Source organism: Chrysemys picta, chromosome 9, assembly GCF_011386835.1.
Source record: "Chrysemys picta bellii isolate R12L10 chromosome 9, ASM1138683v2, whole genome shotgun sequence".
Lineage (NCBI taxonomy): Eukaryota > Metazoa > Chordata > Testudines > Emydidae > Chrysemys > Chrysemys picta.
The window spans coordinates 68,433,774-68,453,276 of record NC_088799.1 but is presented as its reverse complement, the minus strand read 5'-3'; the positions used below and the strand labels follow the sequence as shown (position 1 = coordinate 68,453,276).

General features: G+C 40.1%; 1 protein-coding gene across 13 annotated transcripts in view; it reads left to right on the top strand.

Annotated features, from left to right (window-relative positions):
• DIAPH2 (diaphanous related formin 2) overlaps positions 1-19,503 on the top strand; it is a 906,188-nt gene that overhangs the window by 190,324 nt on the left and 696,361 nt on the right. For all 13 annotated transcript variants that reach the window (XR_010590414.1, XR_010590415.1, XM_065557222.1 and 10 more), the window contains 4 exons: positions 12,062-12,136; positions 12,222-12,291; positions 14,081-14,217; positions 16,830-16,938. Coding sequence is in view for 11 of the 13 variants with exons in the window: in XM_065557222.1 (XP_065413294.1) it covers positions 12,062-12,136; positions 12,222-12,291; positions 14,081-14,217; positions 16,830-16,938 (391 nt within the window). In the remaining 2 variants the exon portion in view is untranslated. The remainder of the gene's footprint in view (positions 1-12,061; positions 12,137-12,221; positions 12,292-14,080; positions 14,218-16,829; positions 16,939-19,503) is intronic.

Below are 19,503 nucleotides of genomic sequence, written 5' to 3'. Positions count from 1 at the left end.
CAGAACTGGACACAATACTCCAACTGAGGCCTAACCAGAGCAGAGCAGAGTGGAAGGATGACTTCTCGTGTCTTGCTCACAACACACCTGTTAATACATCCCAGAATCATGTTTGCTTTTTTTGCAACAGCATCACACTGTTGACTCATATTTTTAGCTTGTGGTCCACTATAACCCCTAGATCCCTTTCTGCCGTACTCCTTCCTAGACAGTCTCTTCCCATTCTGTATGTGTGAAACTGATTCTTTCTTCTTAAGTGGAGCACTTTGCATTTGTCTTTGTTAAACTTCATCCTGTTTAACTCAGACCATTTCTCCAATTTGTCCAGATCATTTTGAATTATGACCCTGTCCTCCAAAGCAGTTGCAATCCCTCCCAGTTTGGTATCATCCGCAAACTTAATAAGCGTACTTTCTATGCCAATATCTAAGTCGTTGATGAAGATATTGAACAGCGCCGGTCCCAAAACAGACCCCTGCGGTACCCCACTCGTTATGCCTTTCCAGCAGGATTGGGAACCATTAATAACAACTCTCTGAGTATGGTTATCCAGCCAGTTATGCACCCACCTTATAGTAGCCCCATCTAAATTGTATTTGCCTAGTTTATCAATAATAATATCATGCGAGACCGTATCATAGAAATGAGTCCCAGAACTTGCCTTCTGTGCATTCTAACCTCCTCCTGGATGTTCTGGTGCCATCTGAGTTTGTCTCTGGAATAAAGCTTCATAGTTTTCCTGGGAATCCTCTTGTGCTTCACCAAGCCCTTTGTAGAACACACTATACTTTGTCTCATAGACTCTAAGGTCAGAAGGGACCATTATGATCATCTAGTCTGACCTCCCGCATGATGCGGGCCACAAAAGCTGACCCACCCACTCCTGGAAGAATTCTTTCCCTTGACTCAGCTGTTGAAGGCCCCAAATCATGATTTCAAGACTTCAAATCGCTGAGAATCCTCCAGCAAGCGACCCCTGCCCCATGCTGCGGAGGAAGGCGAAAAACCTCCAGGGTCTCTGCCAATCTACCCTGGAGGAAATTTCCTTCCTGACCCCAAATATGGTGATCAGCTGAACCCCAAGCATGCGGGCAAGATTCTCTAGCCAGACCCTCTGGAAAAAGTTCTCTGTAGTAATTCTTGCGTCTTCCCTACATATGCCGTCTGTCCTGTGACTTATTCCTTTTCAAGATATCTTCGATGAAATCCTTTCTCTTAGTATCCTTAGTTCTAAGCATCTTGGCTTCCTCTCAGTTATCTCCTATCTTTGTTGCTGAAACCTTTAACTCTGACCTCTTGTCAGCTCTCCTTTTCCATCTTCCAATCTATAGAAAACACAATTCATCAAGTCATAAATAATTTCTGCCTTTCCTGTTAAATTGAATTAAGCTTAATAGAAATGAGCCCTTTCATTAGCTTCCTGTCACTTACTGCATCAAATTCTGTCCCCTGCATAATCTTAAAGAGCCTTTGAAATCTTACCACCACGTTCAGTACCTCTCTAGGATGTGTATTCTGCAGTGTCAGTTCTCTAAGGCCTTGTTGAACCTAGGTAGCTCTGCAGGGCCATCTAGTGATAGTGGTTCATATGTAGAATTAAACTCTAAAGCCTTCAAATTAAAATGTTGGAATTTTTTTGTTTGTTTTAAACAAAATGCTAGCAGGATAGGAATTAAGTTGCTATTTTACTTGTTAGTCTGTGACTTCAGCAAGCCATGTTACTAGAGTTGCCACCTCCAAGATAGGACCTGGCCAATGACCACCCCGACCCTACCACCGCCACCAACAAATGAGGTCGTAGCGCTGATTGTAGCTGATAACTCGTATGTTTGAGAACTATTTTTACACACACACAGAAAATAAAAGGTGTATTTTTATTACTTTATCAATTTTTCTTACCGTATACTAACATGACATCACTATCCATAGCTGTGAATTATTGAGCACTTAGCATGTCTCAAGTGTGGGGGGGAGAGGGAGGGGAACTCTATGTTAAATATTTTAACCATCTAGGCTGGTTAAAAACCCTACATGTTACTAAAATACATGTTCAAAGAGTATGCACTTTAAGCAGGAAATGAAAAAGTAGTCTGCAGTGAGTCTGTGGGTATTAGTGTTTTTTCCTTGAAATCTGAACTATTCACCTATCTACTTTTTCTTCATAGATTTAGGTTCCGTGGTGCTACTTCATTTATAGTGTAACTGCTAATGTTCAAATACATCTTGACATATAGAGCATATCATTTATTTCTTTAATGCATGTTTAACAATTAAAGGTTACGGTGCCAAAAGTGAAATATCTGCAAATTGTGTGGAAACTTTTAAAAAACCCCATAATAAAGGCTCAACTTTAAATGTATACCCCAAATTTAAAAAACATAGTAAGAGAACCAAAGAGCCACTGTGGCTAAACAACAAAGTAAAAAAAAACAGTGAGAGGTAAAATAGCATCCTTTTAAAAAGTGGAAGGATTTATTTAATCCCGTGTAACTTGAATTGTTATCCTTTAGGGGGCAGCACTGTCTTTTTCTTTGTTTTGTTGTCATGGGTGTGTGCTTACCACAATAGGTCCCTGATCCTTGTTTGAGACCTTTAGGCTCTGCCTTAAGTAAAACAAGATTGAATTTTATTAATTTAATTTTGAGTCTTTGGATTTTTAGGTGGGTCGTATATCAGAAAGCTGCTGCTTTGTCTTAATTTGATGTCACTTTTTTATGTTCCTGGAAGACTGAGACCTGTTAAACCAGTGGAAGGGCAGAAGTTAAACATAATGTGAAGCCTCTTGAGCTATTTGTTGATCTGGCAATAAAACCCTACAACATGTCCACTGACATATAAAGTACTTTTGAAACTACCTTATTGAATGTTATAAATTCATGTTGATTTAAACATAGGAGTGGCCTGTTCATGGTTCTGGGCACTTTTCTGTATATTATAAACATGCAAGTATAGGAAGACTAACACTAATGAAAATAAATGTAGTTACTTTGCTATAGCTAAGAAGTGGAAAAACAAGACCACCTCAACACAGATTGTAGCCTTAAATATAACTCTTGCTTTCCAAAGGCTCAGAGGTGAATATTGCAAAGGGCTCTTAAGGTCAACAGTTTAAAGCTATTTCAAATCAAAATGGGGACTGAATTCTGAAGCTCAGGCTCCCTGTCAGCAATTCCCTCTCAATCAAACTGACACATCTTCAGCTTTTACTTGTGGCATTTGTGACAATATATCATGGGGGGTGGGGGGGAAAGCTCTCTTAGAAGTACCACACCAAGTTGTTCTTTGTTGAACAAAGCCAACGTAATCTCAATGGGGAAACACATAATAAACAACAAATTTCAATACTAGCTTCAGTATCAATGTATTTAACAGGCTGCTGATTGAGACTTTGCAACACTGTGTGGTGAAGGCAAAGAAACTACCTTATTCCCCTACCCAGAATCAGATTTCTTTGAGGGGGAGGGGGGAAGTCTGCAGTGGAATTGGTCAATTTGGCATGAGACTGTTAAATCAATTGCAATCTGGATGTCTTCCCTTAATTTTGTGCATTTTGATAAGTAAACTATGGTCACCTTATGAAGAGAGAGCCTGGAAAGAGGATGCCTAGGAGCCACTTCATTGATAGTTGAAGATATTTTTGAGCAGTTCTGCCAAGCCACAGATAAGGACAGAACTAAAAAATTTTCCTTTCAGGAAGCTTTCCATGTTCGGTAATGCTGGACCATTAACATTGGTTCCTTAGTTGAACGGGGGGGGGGGGGGGGGGTGCTATGCTTTTTCAGTTTGCAGGTTGTAAAAAGGCCAAAATTCAGTCGTTCCTGCCAAAATAAATCAAATGTCAGATCAAGAGTGTGACCAGGTGAGGCATAAACCAGCTGGGCTATTCAGTGGTGGTTATTGTGATTTTTTGAATCCTAAGCGCTCTGTGAATAGCAGACACAAATGTGGTTTCTGAAAGTCAGAGTACCGTCAGCCAATACCAGTTCAGCACTAGTACCAGTCCCCTTTTAGCATCATCCTGGGACTTGCCCTCTAGGTATACGCTGTATCTATTCCTTGTCTGAGTAGGAAGGGGACCTTCTACACTCCCACGCTGGATGCAAGCAGCAGAACCATGTCATCACCCAGTTGACCTCTGCCTGAAGCCTAGCAGTAATATCCAGTTTAGCAGCATAATCCCAAACAGGGTTCAGTAATATGTGTAAAGTTGGGGGGTTTGTTCTTGAACAGATAATGAGTATTTGACAAGCTACGCACAACCTGAAATTGGTCAGCATCAGCTGAAGACTTTGTCCTACAGCAGGGGTTGGCAACCTTTCAGAAGTTGTGTGCCGAGTCTTCATTTATTCACTCTAATTTCAGGTTTTGCGTGCCAGTCATACATTTTAACCTTTTTAGAAGGTCTCTTTCTATAAGTCTATAATATATATCTAAACTATTGTTGTATGTAAAGTAAATAAGGTTTTTAAAATGTTTAAGAAGCTTCATTTAAAATTGAATTAAAATTTAAAGCCCCCTAAACTGGTGGCCAGGACCTGGGCAGTGTGAAAATCCGCTCGTGTGCCGCCTTGGGCACACGTGCCACAGGTTGCCTACCCCTGTCCTACAACATACTGTCTTTCTGAGTGATCAAAATTAGAAATCTTGATTCCAGCTTTTGCTGTTACCATAGACTATGTCTACCATAACTAGAGAGCTGGTACCTCTAATCTTTCTTTCTATGATATGCAGAATTTTAAGCAACAATAAAGCATAGTTTTTGGTACTGATTGTCAATGTAATTGCCAGTAAAACATTTCAGTATTGTAAAATTCTACTAAGTTTTCAAATTAAGATATGTATTGCAGAACTACATATATACTTATAATACAGCAAGCCTGTCTCAGATGTTTTGTATTGACAAACTCTCTCTAAGGTAAATTTTCAGTCTGGTGTATTATTTAAACGCTCAACATAAATGATTGTTAATGTGTTATGCAATGGAATTGTCTTTGCTACCTCTAAATCAGTTGTCCTGATCATAGTAATTTGAATATATTTTCAGCTACTCATTTTTTCATACTAATACTATAGAGAAAATAATTCATTGGAGTGATAATTATATTCCTTACTGATTTATCATTGTTTGTAGCTAGTTGTCATTACCATTCACTGTTGATTTCTGCTCATTAAACTATAGAATTCTAACTTGCAAAGTTGTGCTTAAAATTAGCTTTTTAGAGTCAACTTTCTGTGACATTGCTATTTTATTTTTAAAGTTGTTTTGGACTGTTAGGTATCTGAGTTGCCACGCTTACTGATGAATAATTTTTCCATCTTCTGTCAATGAATGGAATTGCTTTTGGGTTAACTGTAAATACCAGGAATAGCTTATGGATTTTTTTGGCTTAATATTAGTCTCGGAACTGGTAAACAACCTCCTTACGCTGTTTAAATAGAAAAGGAATGGTGAAAAGTTATCTGTTGTAGATAGGAAACCTAGTTGAGAGGCTTTGAAACTTGGCAATCAGTCCCTATTTAAGTGAATTTGGTTTAAGCAAAGGTTTACAACTGCCTTCTAGGTTTGTTTTCTGCATACTTCTGCTAAATTTTCTTTTCTTAAAACAGAAAATGAAATAATTGGACAGTATGTAAAATCACAACCAAAACATTTAGACACTACTTCAGCAGCTACAGATTGTGGCATGGTGGGTTAAGAAAAAGGTTGGAGTTTTCTTTTTGAGATCATTGCTTCTAATGGATTTGTCAGCTCTTCAGTATTTGAAGATAGTGTCTAGTACTCTAAGTCCTTTCCTGCTGCCACACCACAAGTTTTTCTCGGGAGGAGTTCAGAAAGTACAGCTAAACCATTTAAAGTAAGAAATGGGAGGAAATTACAGGTGTGCTAGTGTAAGGGTACACCCAGACTACCCGCCGTATTGGCAGGTAGCGATCGATTTATCGGGGATTGATATATCGCGTCTCATTAAGCCGCAATATATAGATCCCCAAACGCGCTCCCCGTCAACTCCGGAACTTCACCGGACCGAGCGGTGGTAGCGGAGTCGACGGGGGAGCCGTGGCCGTCGATCCCGTGCCGTGAGGATGGGAGGTAAGTCGGAATAAGATATGTTGACTTCAGCTATGGTATTCCTGTAGCTGAAGTTGCGTATCTTACATTGACACCCCCCCCCCCATAGTGTAGACCAGCCCTAAGTATAAATGGTGTGTGTGAGTCAGTTTTATTAATTAGCTGATATACCAGTTCAATTTTGAAACGGAAATCTAACAAAGCAGATTTTTTAATTTGCTAAGTGGTGTAGCCAATACTATGATGGCACTTAATTAGGATAACCCCTTTTTTCGGGAGCCCTAGCTTAGTGATTTTTAGCACTAGGTATTTCACAGGTCTGCTTTTAAATTGGACAGTATTTCTCAGGTAAGGACACTTAAGTTAGTTATTAACCAATCAAAAGTTTATTAATGCTCTCAGAGCCACAGAAGTATACAATCAAAAGTTCATTCATTAAATGTAGATATAACAGATGTTCTTGGGCAAAAAACACATGCAGTCTTCTAAGCGATTAACATAGATCAGTATAGCAGCCCAGTAGCTATTCCAAAGAACAGTACATAGACTTAGTCATCAATTTTCAATTATTTTCAGTACCACTAATACATGACACGTCAAGTAATTCATGTCTTAAGGCAATGTTAGCAATGTGGTCTGTGCTATTTTATTCATTTGGTATGAAAGGGAGTACTGTAGTTTAAAATACTGAGAGGGATTGCTTTAAGTCTCTCAGGCAATTTAGCAGGGGGTTATAAAAGCAAAACATGCATATACCATTAGTTACTTAAAATCCAAAATATGGTTACTTGAGGTCTCGCTGTAAAGAGTGTAGACTCAACTTCGAGTTACTTATATTAAAAAACGCAGAGAAACAGTATATGTGAAATGACTTCTCTCCACTACTACTTAGTCCTGTTAACCCTATAGGAGAGGAGAACTGTTCATGAGACTGGTTTGTGTGTTTGATAGCACTTCCGGTTTCTACCGCATATTTATGGGTTCAGTCAGCTTTATTTAGTTCTCTAACCCTGGAGAAGTGGAGAGGCTGTTGAAATGGGTTCGGTTAGGTCTGGAGCCCAACACTGACCTCAGTTTGATATAGCCTGAATTCAGGGTCCATGGAATGGTGGCTGCTCTTGTGTTTCTATTGAACTTTTGCCAACTGAGCACTCAGATTTCAGCTGTTTCACTGCTGTTTCTGTCAAAACTCAATAGATAGCATTGGTATATAACCAATTTCTTTCATCCTTTTTTATCAGAGGCTTTTTTAAACTTGGGTTCATTTCAAGAATTGTATTTGCATATTAGCCCAGACTATTAATTAGTGTTCCCCCTTCTTTAAACAGCTTTGTTTAATATTTCAAAGCTATGCCCTCAATCAGTGCTAATATCTTCTATTATTTTATTCTTCTTGTGTTGTATGATATGTACCACTTCTATAACACAACAGTCATTTAGAAAGAAAACAAACAAAAATCCCTTATAGTTCTGCTACATTCAGTGGACCTACTTGTACATCTTACGTCTTACGCCTTTTATTTGTCAACCTTTAAAGTATACAATAAGATATAAAAGAATTACACTGGAGGAACAAGACAGATTCTAATATAGATTGAAATATATCTGATTCTTAGGGCACACAAATATGTGGTTTCTAGTTTGGGGTGAAAGATCAGTGATTTTGGATTGCTTGGGTGTACCAAGCAGTTGGCCCAGTTTTTGGGTCTCTTAGGACGTGATTTCTTAAAAAGTTGATTTTTGACGTGTAGTTTCCATGCTTTACTCTGGTCCTCGGTGAGCACATAAGAGACAATAGAGCACTCTGCACAGGAAAGAGGGCACTTATTTATGTTTGTCACCCGGTAGGAGTTGCTTTTAGCAAGACCAAGAGGGATGGAAGCTTCGTACACAAGTAAACTATAGGAGTCCTTTGTATGAGCATCTAACAATAACTGGAAGACTCCTTATCAAGCAGTGCTGCTTTCCTTTCCTTTCCTAGGGAATGTGTGGTTCAGTTTCAGCTTTCATGATGTTTCCCACCAGTTGTTGCACCTGTTGGATATGGATTGGTTCCCACTCCACTGAGCACCAAGAAGAAACTAAAGTTTAGGAGGATGTATAGGGATAATGGGTTGTAATGTAACTTGTAACAGATAAATGGTTTACTGATTAAAAGAGTCAGAGAACTGTAGCTGTTGAATATATTTTCAGGGCATATTTGACATCTATATTCATACTTAAGGCCCCTCATTCCTAGTTTTTATTTTGTTTAAAGTTTTCTGGGAATTTGGTGGTGTTTATTACAAAAATTGTAAATCTGGGGAAAAATAGTTTAATAGCTTTTGGGTTATTATCCGGTTAATGTTGGGGGACGGGAGGATGAAAAAACAGAGAAACTAAGAGTATTATAAATAAAAAGCTTAATGTTGTAATGGATTTTGTTTTCTTTTGAAAACAGTTTAAAAACAATGGAGTGCTTTTATGCTTGATTAAAGGGGATTCAGCGTAAATGCCAAAAGGCCTGGGTAGCGCAAACTCTCAGCAGGTTTTTCGAAGTGTCTTTTCCGAGGCTTGTTCTCCTGCACTTTCAAATGTAGCTGAAGGACTGTGGGTGGGGGTGGAGTGAGGAGAGAGTGGGATGGGAATGAATGAGCAGGGAGTAATCCTGCCATTAGCACCCAACCCTGCTCCCACTGATTGACTGAGAGACAAAGCCACTACTTTCTTCACCATGCCATGTGCTCCTCAGCTCTGCGGGGGGGGGGGGAGGGGAGTGCTGGGGGTGCCTGATACTCTGGGACTGGGGGCTCATGGGGTGCCCAGCACTCACAGGGAGCAGAGGGCAGGAGGGGGTGCCCCATGGTAGGGAGTGGTGCCTGGCACTGAGGATGACCGATCCACAAGCACTTAAGGGGCTGATACCACCGTCTTCCCTGCTCTGCGAACACTGTGTGGTGGGGAAATGGATGGGTGCCCCTTCCTGGCTCCAGCACTCCTGGAGGGCAGGGAAGAAGGGTTCATGTCTTTTGCGTGTACATGGTGCCTGGTACTTATAGGGGGGCTGCGGTCGTAGGCAGAGGGTGCCCCATGAGGATGAGGGTTTCTCTCATGCGGAAGTGTACCCAGTACTTATGGGGGGGGGGGGGGGGGGCAGGGGTCGTAGGCAGAGTATGCCCCATGAGGATGCCTGGCACTCTTGTGGGAGGAGTGGATGTGGCTCTGTGGCCACACTGAAGGGCAGGGGAAGTAGATGGGGGGCCAGTACTCACTGGGGTTCAGGCTTCCACTCTTGTTGGCATGTGTCAGTTGCTGGGACGAGGCTCCCTGCGCATCTTGCCTTACAGTGCCAAATGCAGCAACCACCAACCGGTAGTTACTCTCTTGGCTTCCTCTTGGAACTGGTGCGTAGTGCCGCACCATCTGGAGAGGGCTCTGTGGGAGGGAAGCTGGGTCCAAGGAGTTACAGCACTTGAAAAACTTGGGTTTAAACTGGTAAAACAAGAACTTTGGGTTTTTCCTGGTTGTTTTTGTTTAAATAAAAAAAAGAGAGAAGAAAAAGCTCTAAAAAGAAGGGTCTTTGCTACGCTGCATTCTTGGCCATGTCTGATGTGTCATTTAGGGCTAGATATTCAAAAGTATTGAGCATATAGTTTGCTTTTGTAAGGTTTATGGCCAAATTTTCGTAAGAGTTCAACACCCAATGTGTACAAGTATTTTTTAAATCCGGTCACTTAATGTGGTGCCTAAGTGGGAGCTGAGCTGAGCTCTTTGGAAAATCTGATGCCTATTGTAGGTTACGAGCCCTTGTGGAAACTCTGTCCTCAGTGATAAGACTGAGGCAACATCTACACTGGCAACTCAATGACAAAACTTTAATCTTTCAGCAGCATTACAAGCCTCCTCCCACCCCACCCCTCATTCCCCCCCCCAAAAAGAAAAAAGTTTTGCTGATGGCAAGCTCTGGTGTGAACAGCTCTTTGTCAGCAGGAGCGCCCTCCTGCCGACAACACTAATGCCGCTCATTGGGGGTGGAAGTGTTTTGTTGGCAGGAGAGCCAACAAACAGTGGCTACACTGTGTACCTTTTAGCGAAGTGGCTGTAATGAGACATCCTTGTTGCTAAAAGTTGTGTAGTGTAGACATAGCCTAAGATAGGAAGCACAAACCTGTGCAGTTGCTGTGATGGTGACTTAGAATGGTAGAAAGGAAGGACTGGAACAAGGGATCTTGAGGGGTCATCTAGTCCAGTGTCCTGCATTGAAGCAGGACCTGCCTTTAAAAACCTCCAATGAGGGGAGTCCACAACCATCCTTGGTAATCTATTCCAGTACTTAACTGTCCTTACAGGTAGAAAGTTTTCCTTAATAGCTATCCTACACATCTTTTGTTGCACATTAAACTGATTACTTATGGTTCTACCATTGGTGGACCTGGAGAACAATTGATCAGCATCTTTTATTACAACACTTAACGTACTTGAAGACTGTTAACAGGTCCCACTCAGTCTTCTTCTCTCAACATAAAACATGCCCCGTATTTTTAATCTTTCCTTTTAAGTCAGGGTTCTAAACCTTGTATCATTTTTGTGGCTCTCCGCTGAACTGCTCTTCAGTTTGTCTCCAGCTTTCCTAAAGTGTAACTCCTGCAGTGGGACACAGTGCTCGAGTTGAGGCCTCACCAGTGCCAAGTAGCATGGGGCAATTCTCTCATTTCTTTACATCTGACATTCACCCCAAAATGATATTAGACTTTTTCGCATTTACATTGTTGGCTCTTACTTAGCTTGTGAACCACAATAATCTCCAGATCCATTTTCAGCATTACAGTACTACACCTTGCTAGTTATTCTCCATTTTGTAGCTATGCCTGTGTCTTTTCCTTCCTAACAGCAGTCATTTTGTTCTTCCCTTTATTGAATTTCATTTTATTAATTTCTGACCAATTCTCTAATTTGTCAAGGTCATTTAGAATTCTAAAGTGCTAGAAGGCCCTCCCAGTTTGGCATCATCTGCAGATTTTTATAAGCATAATGAGTTGGATAATGGAATGGAGAGTAATGAAAATATCGTATAGTACCAGACCCAAGACAGATCCCTGTGGGACCCAACTATATACATTGTCCAAGTTTGACAGTGAACCAGTGAATGGAGGTTTAAGGATGTTAGTTGTACTAGAAGTACAAAAGGGGTGTGTGTGGAAGTAGAGCAAGAACTGACAGGGATTTGAAGGGGATTTCAATGCATACTGTCTCTTCTGTGAGCAAGAGTCAGGCTAACTGTAACCCTAATAACGCGAGATTTGTAGAAGTGAGGATTATGTGAGGTGAGTGGGAAAGAACTGTGTGAGAAGTTGTTGCGACCGTGTGTAGATAAATATGGAATGTAGACTAGAGTCTAAATAAGTGAGAAAAATAAGATATCAGGATGATCTATGTATAAACAAAATGCAGCTGTTGCTTATTATTGTATGTAACAAAAGGTATAAATGCTTGCTGTAATTGTTTACTTGTAGAGAGACCTGCCTAGGCGGAGGAAACCCGCTGTCCTAGTGCACTCTCTCCCTCCACGCAATTGCTAGAGATAATAAAGTATCTGACTTTGCTGCACCCAACCAGAGAGTGAGAACTGTGGTTTTTCTCCGACACACTGATAACTGAATAAGGTCTTTCAACCTATGGCTCCACCCACCTTATACTAATTTAATCTAAACTGCATTTCCCTAGTCTGTTGTGCTGTTAAATATGTGAAGCAATTTTCCAAATGTCAACACTGGATTTATATTCTATAACTGGAGAAATTTTATTTGTCATGCTCAAGGCTAGCCAGAGTCAGTGACCAAAATTCGGGGGTTGTATATCAGTACACTAAAACAGATTTGAACTAATGTCTTGGTCATTTATAAAATATATTGGGAACACGGGACAAATCCTCATATTGGAGAATAGTTGCACATTTGGTCAAATGAAATAAAAAATGACTCAATTAACACGTATATTTTACTCTTCCCACAGCTGGGTCAACAATTTTGGACATGAAGGTCTTGGGCTTCTGTTGGATGTACTGGAAAGGCTTCTGGACAAGAAACAGTAAGAACCCAAAACATTGGGGTGGGAGATGGAAACTGCTATTAAGGTTTTGACCTTAGTTAATGCTGTTGGTTTTTCTTTCAAGGCAAGAAAGTATTGACAAGAAGAATCAACATAAGCTTATTCAGTGCCTCAAAGCATTTATGAATAATAAGGTAAGAGAAATATTTTGTTTTGTTTTAGGTGCTTTGATCATGCCTGCCTGTTTGATAAAGAGCTAAGTGCAATAATGAAGTTTAACTTTATTGCATCTTTTCTTTTAGTCATGCTTCTTTGTCAAAAGTGAGATATTCAGAGTAGTGGATATTTAAGTCCTGCATTAGAGAATTGGGGATAAGGATGCAGTACAGACTTGAGTGTCCAGTTCATGTATCTTCAGTGAGTTAAAAGGATGTTTCAGTCACAATTTTATTGAATGCTGTGGACCAAATTTAATTTGCTTGTTAGGGAAATATTCATAATGCTTCTGTAAAGTGGAAATAATAATAAAAAAGTTTGTCTCTTTTCTCTAGCCTGTTAAGAGATGGGTGAAAGAGGAGGAAGAACTATGGTGGGGATTATTTAGAGGAAGTTAAAATTAATGATGCCATTATTTCTCAGATACTGTGATCCAGAAGTAATGGGCAGAGTTGGTTTGTTTTTAAGATATTATGAAGGCTATCCAGAGTCTTGGATGGGTGCTCTGTTGGTGTGGAGTAGTAGAAATCATAATTCATGGGATCAGCTGTTTTCTTGAACTAAAATGTTTAATTTTAATATATTAAAAAACCCATGAATTTGGGAATGACAATGAACATTATATTTTTTTCTGTAAGAAATGTCAAGGCTACATATGGTGAGCAGATTGTAGGGAACTTTGTGGTATTCTTTAAACTGTAGAAATAGAAGGCCAGAACAATATGAAAGCAGAGAAATAGAGAAATGCTTAATACTCATAAAACAGATGATATAGTCATTCAGCCGTCATATTCAGGCATGGATGTCCAAAGTTAATCACCTAGTTCTGTTCTTAGCAAGATAAACACATGTTTAGGTTTTCAGAGGTGCTGAACTCACAGCCCCCATTGACCACAAAACAAGTTCTAGATGCTCTGCATCTTGAGAAAAATGTGTGGTGGTGTTTTTTTTTTTTTTAAACCTGTTTTGAGATTTCACATTCTGGTAAACAGAATGATTTAAGCTGTTAATTTTATATACAGCTTTTTGTACACACAGATGAAGTCCGAGTACACTCAGATATTGTGTTCAATCACAGACATAAAATATACCTATTTTCTCTTAATATGAGCTAGTGTATGTGCGTAATTGAAGTTTCTAGTAGTTGCTATTTCCAAACTTAAAAATAGATACTAGATTTAAAGGAATACATTGGAATTATGTTTCCAGATGTTAACCAGTTAAAGTGGAATCTAACCAAAGTTTGTTTCAAAGATTCATGTCCATGAAGAGTTTTACTTCTATGCGCTGTTTTTTGAAAGTTGCATTATTAGATGATTTGTGACTTTTAATCTCATAACAAACTGCAAAGTATTCACTTACTGGTGTTCACCTTGCAGTTTCATGCTAAATGTAGCAATTTATTATTGTTACTTAGCTTTATTGCTGTTACTTAGCTGAATGTATTGATGAAAGATTCAATCATTGGATGTAGGTGGGGGGAAAAAGGTGACGGAACCTCTTAGTCGGGATACCTATTATATTTCAGCATATCTGAATTAGTAAGATTTGTCATTTTCAGGAAGAAGATTATAGTTTAAAAGATGAATTTGGTCCACAAGCAATAAAGCTGTTCGTGTGCTGAACCAAGTTTCCCATTGAAGTGAAAATACTTGGGGAAAAAAAAATACTTTTTATGTCCAATCTTGGATACTCAGGCTAGATGTGTCTGAGGGAGAGGAATAACCTTTTCAAGAAGAACTCATTGTTGTCTCTCTCTTTTTAAAGTACGGATTGCAAAGGACTCTAGGAGATGAAAGAAGCCTTTTGTTACTAGCAAGAGCAATTGATCCAAAGCAACCAAACATGATGACGGAAACAGTAAAAATACTTTCTGCCATTTGTATTGTTGGAGAGGAAAACATGTAAGTAATATGTTGAAGAGATACTTATTGTATGTAGGACTTTGAGCAAATAACTAACTTGAGTTTTCCATTTTATCTATTCCTGTGTTGTTTTGTGTGTTTTGGCATGAGAAGGCGATTACAAATGTTCCGATTAGTTTTGCATGTTGTAGATTATTTTGTTACTCTCTATTTTCTTCTTTAGTAGTATAAAATGGGGTAAACTCATGTCCGGTGATAAGTCATTTATCTTACAAATGTCTTTAGTAACCTTTTCCTCTTCTAAAAAGCAACAGAGGGTCCTGTGGCACCTTTAAGACTAACAGAAGTATTGGAGCATAAGCTTTTGTGGGTGAATGCCCACTTCATTAGACACAAGTAATGGAAATTTCCAGAGGCAGGTATAAATCAGTATGGAGATAACGAGGTTAGTTCAATCAGGGAGGGTGAGGTGCTCTGCTAGCAGTTGACGTGTGAACACCAAGGGAAGAGAAACTGCTTCTGTAATTGGATAGCCATTCACAGTCTTTGTTTAATCCTGATCTGATGGTGTCAAATTTGCAAATGAACTGAAGCTCAGCAGTTTCTCTTTGGAGTCTGGTCCTGAAGTTTTTTTGCTGTAAAATGGCTACCTTTACATTTGCTATTGTGTGGCCAGGGAGGTTGAAGTGTTCTCCTACAGGTTTTTGTATATTGCCTGATACCTGACTTGTGTCCATTTATCCTCTTGCGTAGTGACTGTCCAGTTTGGCCAATGTACATAGCAGAGGGGTATTGCTGGCACATGATGGCATATATAACATTGGTGGACGTGCAGGTGAATGAGCCGGTGATGTTGTAGCTGATCTGGTTAGGTCCTGTGATGGTGTTGCTGGTGTAGATATGTGGGCAGAGTTGGCATCGAGGTTTGTTGCATGGGTTGGTTCCTGAGTTAGAGTTGTTATGGTGCGGTGCGTGGTTGCTGGTGAGAATATGCTTAAGGTTGGCGGGTTGTCTGTGGGCGAGGACTGGCCTGCCTCCCAAGGTCTGTGAAAGTGAGGGATCGTTGTGCAGGATGGGTTGTAGATCACTGATGATGCGTTGGAGAGGTTTAAGCTGAGGACTGTAGGTGATGACCAGTGGAGTTCTGTTGGTTTCTTTCATGGGCTTGTCTGTATCAGGAGGCTTCTGGGTACACGTATGGCTCTGTTGATTTGTTCCTTTATTTCCTTATGTGGGTATTGTAGTTTTGAGAATGCTTGGTGAAGATCTTGTATGTGTTGGTCTCTGACTGAGGGGTTGGAGCAGATTCGGTTGTACCTTAGCGTTTGGCTGTAGACGATGGATCGTGTGGTGTGTCCGGGGTGGAAGCTGGAAGCATGAAGGTAGGCGTAGCGGTCGGTGGGTTTTCGGTATAGGGTGGTGTTAATGTGGCCATCGCTTATTTGTACTGTGGTGTCTAGGAAGTGGACCTCTCGTGTAGATTGGTCCAGGCTGAGGTTGATGGTGGAGTGGAAGCTGTTGAAATCATGGTGGAATTCTTCCAGGGTCTCCTTCTGATGGGTCCAGAGGCATGGAATTTTCCTCTTCTGTTATACTGTTTTTAGTTTAGGTGAAAAGAAATGCATTACCTATTTAAATGGACAGAATCAATGTTTTGATAAGTCAGTTGGAATAGTTTATATATTGGAATTATATCCTTCATACTAAAATATTGACACTGACACCATTTACTGAGAGACTCAAAATGATTTTGGGGTAAGATAGATTTTCAGAGCATGGTTCTTTATAATCCACCTTTGACTTTATCCGGATCATGACAAATTTGAGCTGTTGAATAGTTTGCTTCTATTGCAATATATAGCATTTCATGTGTGAGTGAAAACCACGGAAAATCCTTGTGTGCTGCAAAACTTCAAATTGCCGTGATTGAGACACTGAGTTATTGGCTGGTGAGCCAGTTCTCAGTTCCAGAGAAATTGACAGGCAATGTAAGAATAGAGTAGAAGAGCTCCTGCATACATATGGGTCAAACCATTATGGTTTTTATGGCAGTAAATTTAATCTGGTAGAAAAATTAATGAGAGAGTAGATAAAGGTGACCAAATGGACCCAATAATTTACTTTTAATTTTTAAAATGCCTTTGATAAGGTCCCGTATCAAATAATTATATGGTAAGGGCCTAAGTCTTGTAAATAAAAACGTATTTAGGTTTAGATGAGTCCTAGTGAACAGCTAAATAACAAGCAATATATGTACATATCCAGTGTTGATGCTGGTGTCCAGTCAAAGGTGACACTAGTATTTAAATGGCAAAGGATGCAAAATATTAAGTTTTTCTCTGAACTTGTATGATTGATTTTTAACCAAGAAGACTAATTAAAAAACAAAACAAAACTCTTAACAGATTTCCCAGATACTGTGATTGAATTTTCATTTTGAAGTAGCTTAGGCATTCTGAAGTCATTTGAAGCTTTGGTTTTAATACCTCATGTGGAAGATCTAGCGTACAATTTATTACATTCTTGTGTGGTCTGCAAGTGATTAGATCGATATTGAAAGGGGAAGCCTGAAAGTAGGTAAGCTCTCTGGTAAACTACCTATGAATTCCCCTCTCACTCACACACTCTCTCTCTCTCTCTCTCTCTCTCAGTCTGGACAAACTTTTAGAAGCTATAACGACTGCAGCTGAGAGAAATAACAGAGAACGTTTTTCTCCAGTTGTGCAAGGATTGGAGAACCATGAAGCTTTGCAGTTGCAGGTGGGTTTGTTGTATCTTGAACATGATCTAATTGTCAGATGTCTAAATATAATCGAAAATGGTAACAAAATGAAATCAGCTCAACTGTGTTAGCATCTTTTAATTGTTTTGCTATGTAAATTTGTGCCTTTATATATTTCAATAAAAGAAAAAAATATTGTTGGGGTAATTAGGTAGACAAACTCAGTGGAAACTGGTTTCCAGCAGTTAGCATCTATGAATACAAAATCAAGAAGACTTCAATTCAGTGGAAATATTTGAAGAGCCTTGCAGACATACAATAATTAATTGGTTGTATTAGACATTGCTTGATTAACAGTCTCAGTAATAAAGGCAATCTTGGAAAATTCTGGGGAATGTTGACCCCAGTATTACTGGCTGATTTTGGATTTTGGCATGGTATATCTCCTATCTACCAATAGATATGCTGAAAACAATTTTTGTGTGTGTTTGCTTGTTGCTTGTTGCTTAAAAATAAAATAACTTCAAAAGAAATATTAGATAATTAGCTAGAATGAATGGTAGTGGTTCACTTGTGTTAGAAATCTGAGTCTCCTTTTTTATATAGAGATAGTAAATTGAAGTCAATGGGTGTATTGACTAAGTAAATACTTCAAAGTCTGAGCACCATATAAAGGCACAAAATATTTTATTTGTGTGTGAAATGCTTACATCTTATATAACACTTCTCATCAGTAGATAAGCACTTTACAAAGGAGATGAGGCTCCTTCTCCCCGTATTACAGATTGGGAATCTGAGGCACGGACATGTGAAGTTACTTATCAGCAGGCCAGTGGCTGAGCCAAAAAGAGAACCAAGGTCTCCAGAGTCCCAGTCCAGTGCCTTATCCACTATACCACACACATAGTTGTATAAACAATTTATTTTTCTAGAGATTATAGAAAAAATTTAACAGAGGCATTTTAAACACCTAGACTCTTGTATGAACCAACACACGTTATAAAGTTGGGGAAGGAAAATCCCAGAATCTTTTGACTTTCATATACTAATTAAATCTGGAAAAAGGACAAACAGCTGTGCCCTTTTTACTCTTCATTGTGAATAAATGATGCCTGTTGGTCCCTGTCCCTCCCCTCTTCTTGCTTGTTTATTACATTGGAAATTCATTTCTTGTTTAAACTTGTAAAATGTTCATCTAGTCATAATTAAGGCTTTGTGTCTGTCACGGAGGTCACAGAAGTCACTGATTCCGTTACTTTCCATGACCTCTGTGACTTCTGCAGTGGTCGGTGTGGCTGGCTCCCTTGGGCCAGCTACATTGACTGCTTCTGGGGCAGTTTGAGTGAGGGAGAGGGCTCGGGGCTGGGGCAGGGAGTTGGGGTGCGTGGTGATGCTTAACTTGGGGGGCTTCCCGGAAGCGGCCAATATGTCCCTGCAGCTCCTAGGCAGAGGGGGCAGTGGGCTCTGCGTGCTGCCCCTGCCCATAGGCATTGCTTCCTGCAGCTCCTATTGGCTGCTGTTCCCGGCCAATGGGAGCTGTGGAGCTGGAGCTCGTGGCGGGAGGAAGTGCGCAGAGCCCCCTTGGCCTTGCCTCCCCCTAGGAACCGCAGGGACATGCAGAGCTGGGTAGGGAGCCTGCCAGCCCCACCATCCCCTGGGACCCCTGCTCCCAGCACCAGCAGAGATCCCGGGGCACATACCGCCAGCTGCTTCCCCCCCAGCATCTGCGGTGACCTGGACCACAACCACAGAACACTCCTGGCCCACCGATCCAAGTTTTAGTTAGGGGTGCATAGTATAAGTCAGCGGTAGGCAACCTATGGCACACGTGCCAAAGGCGGTACACGAGCTGATTTTCAGTGGTACTCACACTACCCGGTTCCTGGCCACTGGTCCCGGGGGCTTTGCATTTTAATTTAATTTTAAATGAAGCTTCTTAAACATTTTAAAAACCTTATTTATTTTACATACAACAATAGTTTAGTTATATATTATAGACTTATAGAAGGAGATCTTCTAAAAATGTTAAAATGTATGACTGGCACCCGAATCCTTAAATTAGAGTAAATAAATGAAGACTCGGCACACCACTTCTGAAAGGTTGCGGACCCCTGGTATAAGTCATAGACAGGTCACGGACCATGAATTTTTGTTTACTGCCTGTGACCTGTCCATGACTTTTACTAAAAATACCCATGACTAAAGCATAGCGTTAGTCATAATTGGAAGGGCTGTGGTAGATCCATAATAGGTCATGTATTCCCTGGCCACTCCTTTCCTGCTATAGTTGTGTTCATGCTGGCTTGCTGGACACAGTGGTTTAAGTCCATTAGGAGAGAATTTTCCATTAAAAATTACGGTCTACTCTGTTTTTCAAGGACCAGCTGGTTTCCTGAACAACACTCAAGTAACAACAAAATTTTAGAAGTTACAGTGCCTGCCGTATATGAAAAGTCTATTTCCATTTTTCATTACATATTTAACGTCCTATTAATCACACTTCTCCCTTTCTTTATCCATAGAAAATACTTTTAGCACTGTGTCACAATTTCTAGGTGCACCTCTGACCTGTTGTGACTCCATTTGTACCACCAGTTAGATTT